The sequence below is a fragment of the Octopus bimaculoides genome, chromosome 17 (assembly GCF_001194135.2).
Source record: "Octopus bimaculoides isolate UCB-OBI-ISO-001 chromosome 17, ASM119413v2, whole genome shotgun sequence".
NCBI lineage: Eukaryota > Metazoa > Mollusca > Cephalopoda > Octopoda > Octopodidae > Octopus > Octopus bimaculoides.
In genome coordinates this window covers 35115423-35122629 of record NC_068997.1, presented here as the reverse complement: position 1 = coordinate 35122629, position 7207 = coordinate 35115423, and the positions used below count along the sequence as shown (strand labels likewise).

At 35.0% G+C, this 7207-nt stretch overlaps 1 protein-coding gene across 1 annotated transcript in view; it reads right to left on the bottom strand.

The window, feature by feature from the left end:
- Positions 1-7207, bottom strand: part of LOC106875249 (ubiquitin carboxyl-terminal hydrolase 31) — a 123283-nt gene that overhangs the window by 45279 nt on the left and 70797 nt on the right. The window contains exons 6-8 of the mRNA XM_052973896.1: positions 6777-6889; positions 3543-3623; positions 1906-2032 (exon numbers count right to left, since the gene is read on the bottom strand). Of these exons, the coding sequence (XP_052829856.1) occupies positions 1906-2032; positions 3543-3623; positions 6777-6889 (321 nt within the window). The remainder of the gene's footprint in view (positions 1-1905; positions 2033-3542; positions 3624-6776; positions 6890-7207) is intronic.

Here is a 7207-nt window from a genome sequence, read left to right as displayed (position 1 = left end):
AAAGAGAGAGAGAGAGAGAGGGAGAGAGAGAGAGAGGGAGAGAGAGAGAGAGGGAGAGAGAGAGAAAGTGATACATACAAAGTCATAGATTAATTTGGTTGAAGACTATTCTTCCTCTCTCCCATTTAATAGCTTTCTTCTATCCCTCTACACCTCTAACTATCTACGTGACCTGGTCATCTGGGGCTTATCGGCATTTCACTCGTTCATGTTTTTGTTACATTGTCTGTCTGCATGTTCAGCGTCCTTGTCTCCTCTTAGTATTTTTTACATATTTTTCATAACATAGAAACGTAAAAACACACACAACCACACATACGTGATCTGTGACAACATACACATAAATACATACACACATCAACATTATAGATATAAAATTTAGTTTGTGTATTTCTTATATAAACAATTTTCACTACCTCAACCTTTAACTGTATAGTCTTCATACAAACTAAGACAAAAGTTACCATTCACATACTACCTAAACAACCCTACCCTCTTCCTCTCACCTTCCACTTCTACTACTCTCACTACCTTATTAATAACGCTTAACCCTGAAATTTGTTTTCTCCTTCCACTACTTACTTTCCAACTACTTCTAATACACTTAGTTCTTCACAAAATCATTCCATCTTTAATCTCCTTTCTGTCAACACCTCAAATGTAAAATTCTTCCCTGAAGATGGAGGCTGGTACTATCCGATGATGGAATCAATTTTCAATCATTATTTAGGATCACAAAGCCCCCAGAAGTAGCTATTGGACTTGTAAAATTCTTATTTAACTGCTTTAATTCCTGATATCATTTCTTTTTATATGTACCTTTTTTGTATTTAATATTTTTTATATATTGACTTGCCTAACTTGCTTATCATTACATTTACTCACACACACACACACACACACACACACACACACACACACACACACACACACATATAATTATATGCATACATAAATTATACTGGTTTCAAATTATGGTATAAGGCCAGCAATTTCGAGGGAGGGGGGAAGTTGATTTACTTGATCCCAGTACTCAGCTGGTATTTTATCAACCCCGAAAAGATAAAAGGCAAAGTTGACCCTGGTGGAATTTGGACTCAGACTGTAGAGATGGATAAAATGTCGCTTAGAATTTTATCAATGGAAACCAAGCTAAAACAGAGTATGGAAGCTGGTGCAGCTCCTGGCTTTGCCAGTTCCTGTCAAGCTATCCAATCCATCCCAGCATGGAAAATGGCTGTTAAATGACAATGATGATAATGGTAAATTTATATATATAAATTATATATGCCTGGGGTTCTTAGGAGAATTGATCTGTAGGTGTGAGTAGTCTCTGTGCCCTCAAATAAAAATGAAGGCATTAAACTGCATTTTCCAGTTACAGATGATATATATAGACATAAATAATTGGGAAGCACAAATCGAAATTTTTTCTATTGTTGAGCAGTTTGTAGATTTTCTTGGGGCATATGCATGTGGAGAGTAGTGGTTGCTAACATATGAAGTAATCTTAAGATCAAAGAGGAATCTGAAGATATAAGCCAAGAGTAATGTACCACTTGTAGGAGAGAGGAGTTAGGGAGAAAAAGATGTCTCCACACGGAATAATCTTTCCCTCTGTTTCCTTTTTGGAGTCTAACCTGATGCTTGCTTATCCTGTGGCTAAGGTAAGGATGAACTGCTTTTCCTGTTTGTCCCATCCCCACTCCATACACATTCATAAAAAGAGAGAGAAAAAAAAATAATCAAGAACCTGCTTCTTTATAATTTTATGACTCAATTTGGCCTCTGGCTTTGTGATCATTTTTAGTAAGATAGAGAATACATTTGAAGATTTAATATGAAGGTTTTAAAAATACAATGCAATATATGTCAAAAAGTAAAATGAGAAACAATATTTATTACCTTTTCTTCTTGTGTATATAAATAAAAACAATCTTTCAAAGTGGTATGACCCATTTTCTGTTGCATAGTTTGTACATTTATAACACTGCAATGTTCATCCAAAAGTTGAGCTGTATGATTAACAATCCTACAAATAATATACATAAGTGCTAATAATAATAGTTTTATAATTCTTCAGTGCAATCATCTCTTTAAAAAAAAATTATAAAATTTCTAGATGTTCAAATGAAAATGGCTGAAATGACAACACCCAGATGGATTTAAAATATAAGATATATATTACACACACACACACACACACACACACACACACACACACACACACACACACACACACACACACACACACACACACACACACACACACACACACACATACATATGTTGCCAAGTATTATATTCTTGGTTATGGCATATAACCAATCAGGAATATTTTTTTTTTGTATATATGTATGTATGTATATATGCAGATTTGCATGTTTTGTATTATGTATGTATTCTCATGCATATAATAGCATATCTAGACAAGCTCATATATATTTAAATGATTAACTTCCAAAAAGTTTTACAGAGTTGTGAGAAATGATCTTTAGATGTTGAGCTTCATAGAGGAGATGAGAAAGGATCAAGATATCTGGCATTTTGCTGGGCTTGAGAAAACACAACAAGCTAAGTAAAATCTTGGCCATCCATAGGTATAGGCATGTCCTTTACAACCATGCTCCTCACTCACACATTAGTCCTCTTTCAAAACACACCTACAAGCCTTCTTCCCATCATCCTCATCTCACTACGCATGATCACCACCCACTACAGACCCCTTCACTGTCCCTCACATATCAATCTGCACAGTTTCCATGCTCTAACATACCTAACACTCCATTTTCTTTCACCATCATTTGTTACAGTCATGTCTTCCCCATTGCTAATGATAGTCCCTCACACTTTTATGGAACATACCCCTCAATCCCCTCTGTACAATTTATACTCCCTTACAGTTGCCTATAAATAGGCCCCAATATCTCTTTCTCACACTGACTGTCTCTCTGTCTTTCTAACTCTCTCTCTCCCCTTCCTCTCCTTTCCTATCCTACTGCGGTAGCCAAGTATCTATCATAAGATAGCAATCTCTGTCCCCCTGTTATACTCTAACCTATTACCTCTGTCCCCCAATTATACTCTAACCTATTGCCTGACACACAGTCACTTCCCTTGGCTCCACTTCCTCCCTCAGCTGAGAGGGTTTAGTCTTACAAGCTATTTGGTAAAATGATTGGCTTTATGAAGGGCATCCAGCTATAAAAATCATGCCAAATCAGACAAACAGAACCGAATGTAGCTCTTTGGCTTGCCAGCTCCTGTTGAACTGTCTAATTTATGCCAGAATGGAAAATGGACATCAAATGATGATGATGATGAAACCAATTAATATGGAGAGATATTCATTGATATGTGTATAAATAAAAGCTAAAAAGATCCTTGTAAAAAAAGAATTAATTATTTACAACACTAGAATTGGCAATCATTCTGAATATATAAGAAATATTAATGTTTTTAGATAATTTATACCTAAATTAAAAACCAAAAAAAAATCAATGATTATTGATCATTATAATCATTAATAAAAAAAATCTTACATTTCCCATAAATGAGAATCCCATTCAACAATGATTCTCAGAGGTAGTTCTTCTAAATTTCCATCATGAACACCTAGAACTCTAAAAAAAAAAAAATATTAATACATTAAATTTACAACAAAAAAATGGTATCAGGTGTGAGTAAACTGCTAAAATGCGCATTTCTTTTCTGGGATTAAATTAGTATTGATCAGCACAAACAATATGGTTTTCTCTTTGAGTCGTCAAATAGCCCCAAACTGAACTGTTTTTATGTTTATGTATTTGTTTTGCAAGATTCCTGATATAAAATTGTGTGTTGAAATAGATATTGTTATATTTCAGGATGGTCATTATTTTTCCTTTTGCCAAATAAACACATGCACTGTTTGGAAATCTTCTGTCACACATCATGTGAACTTTTCAGTGATTCTTCACCCCACGTGTCTCCTATTTTGTTCAGTCCATTCTGTCTTTCTATAGTGTGTATCCTTATCTGTGCATGCATTTACATCTGTATCTGTGTGTGTGTGCATGTGTCTATGTGTTGTATGTATGTATGTATGGGTTTATCTAAATTTGTGCAAAACTATTTTTTTGATAAATTGAAGGAAACTAATATCATCTCAATTCTCTGTGCAATTGTCATAATTTCTATCTATACTACAGTTGTAGTCACAACATATTATCACCAGTCAGTATGCTGAAACTCAGGTCAAATATAGGTATTTCTATAAATTTCTAAGTGCTCAAAATTAGAAATTCTATTATTGACAGATTCATTTTATTTAAAAATAGATATTCTCTTAGATAATTTGAGATCACCAGCAGCTATTTCCCTTGTTGGTATGGAAAAGGATTTTCCTTCATCTTTCATAGCTGGAAGTATAGTAAACTATTACTTGAAATACTGTGGCACAGTTTCACACATAAGTTTGTGTTTTAACATATTGCTATTTTCTCAGCCCTTCAATGCATTATCAACCAAATTAAAAGTCTACATCTAAATTCTTTTCTCTGAAGCCACTTCAAGAACTAATGTGGAATCCATTAGCTTTAGAAGCTTCTGAACTTAATAATCTAACCAATGCTGGTGCCTTAGTAGGAAATATTCCTGTTGCCAAGATTGCCAAAAGTACTTTGCAAAATTGGACAACTAATCACTTATTGAGACTTTAAATTCATATTACTTTGTTAGTGATAGTTGTTTAAAATTTGATGTGGCAAGAATAAAAGAAACAAAGATAAACAAGGAATGGGTGGATCAGAGGTTGTGAGTAAATTTCAAGCTAACAAAGACAGGAGCATCTGAGTTTCTGAGAGACACACTACACAAATGACTACTGTTAGTGTTCATCTAGCATACAACATCACCTTAAAGGTTATGTTTGGGATATTGTTAATGTTTAGGTTTTTAAAGAGTTTCAATTTGTATAACTTTACATAGAACTCTTTTTAAACTGTTACATGATGTATAACCGAAACTAAAGTTTACAAGTAAAACCTCAGAATAAGACACCAGCAATGTTGATGTGATGTTTATTTCCTTTTGTTTACACATAATGAATATTTAAGATGAGAATACAGTGGACATATTACAACAAAGCACTGTAAGGTACAGACAAGAGAAAGCTTTACATTTCAGACTAAATGCTTTACAGAATTTAATTACATTCCATTTCGTGCGGGTGACACGTAAAAGCACCCACTACACTCTCTGAGTGGTTGGCGTTAGGAAGGGCATCCAGCTGTAGAAACTCTGCCAAATTAGATTGGAGCCTGGTGTAGCCATCCGGTTGCACCAGTCCTCAGTCAAATCGTCCAACCCATGCTAGCATGGAAAGCGGACGTTAAACGATGATGATGATGATGATGATGAGGTGGTATCAAAAAGTTCTTGGACTGGCTGTTTAATAAAAAATATAACTTATTTATTTAAGTTTTATCATCTCCTCCGAAACAGTCACCTTGCACAGCAATACACCAGTTCCAGTGTTCCTGCCACTTTTGGAATCCATCCTGGAAGTTGTTTTCTGTATGTGAGTCAAGGACCTGTGATTCACTCTTGAGCTCAGCAACAGTGCTAAAACATTGACCTTTGAGCTGCATTTTCATCTTGGAGAAGAGAGGGAAGTCCGCAGGTGCTAAATCTGGTGAATAGGGTGGGTGTAGAAGTGACACCATGTTTTTGGCAAGAAACTCATGAGTGAGGACACCTCAGTGACAGCATGCACTGTCGTCCAATTCTTCATCCTCCACAGATCTGGCTGCTTTGCTGAATGTCCTGCCTCAAACACACCAAAACATTGCAATTGAACTCTCAATTCATAGTCTGGCCCTGGGGGATGAATTCTCCATGCACAATACTGCAGATGTAAAAAAAATGATGAGCATGCTCTTGATTCAGTTGCGACTGTCGTGCACCTCTGCTGCTTGAAACATTGCATATGACCCATTGCCTCGACATTGTAAGCTTACCAAAGCATGTTCAATGTCTTTGTAGCAGACTTCCGAAGTTTAATGCAAAATTTCATGTTAGCTCTTTGTTCCATGACAAAAATCGCAGACTACAGCATACATGTGATCACAAAAACACAACTTGCAAAGTAAACACAGCAATGCCACTGGGCACACTGCCTCATGAAGGTCACTGTTAGCTAACAGTGACCTTCATGAGGCAGTGTGCCAAGTGGCATTGCTGTGTTGGTGCCAAGTGGCATTGCAAGCAACTGTGTGTTGGTGTGCAACAGAACTAGTCCAAGAACTTTTTGATACCACCTTGTAATATTTTGAGATGAAATCCTACCATTGTCAACTATATTTTTGTTCCCAATTGTGTAAAAAAAAAATAGGAAAGGAAAAAAAGAACCATTAGGTAATGTAAATTGATTGACTCTTCAAAATTTTGGCTTGTGACAGTGTAAGAAATCACTATCTATAGTAAAGAGATAGACAATATGTAGTAAAGTAGTTGTCTATAAAATTAAAATGTAAAATAAAATATTGAGGGAATAAATCTATGAGTGAAGTAGGCTGGAAAATTATTGCGAAAAGTATTTTCTATAACATGAAACTGGATACTTTCTGATTAATTTGGATTTTAACTCTAAATAATATATATCATAAATATGTTTATATAAATATGACTTATCACTTAGATTAAACAAAAATAGTTAAGGTAACAATCATTTATTGTTCAGCACACATGAGATGAAAGCTTTTAAATAAAACGTAAGATGTTAAATCAAAACTTACTTATCTATGACTGGCATATAAAGAGGCATTTCAACATTATTTGGAAGATAATTGTGTTGGCAATCCTTGTCCATGACATGCAATCTCATGAGCATTTTTTGCTTAGACATACTCTAAAAAAAAATACAACATATACTGTTAAAAATTTCTTTTTATAAAATTCTATTAGAAAAGTTTACAAAACTTTCTGGTGAAAGCAATACAGTTATGTTAAGCTTGAACTTCTAATGTTTGTTGAGAAAATATGGGCAGGGTGGGAATTCTAGAAGTCTGAAATTATGAGAAGAAATAATTAGATAACTTGTTTAGTGCAAGGACAGGGACAGCAGATATATGAGAGGAGTGGAAGATGCATGGCTTTCTTTTGGATGCAGGTTAGGATATTTGCGTGAGTGCATGCACATGTGCATGAATGTGTGTGTGTGTGTGTG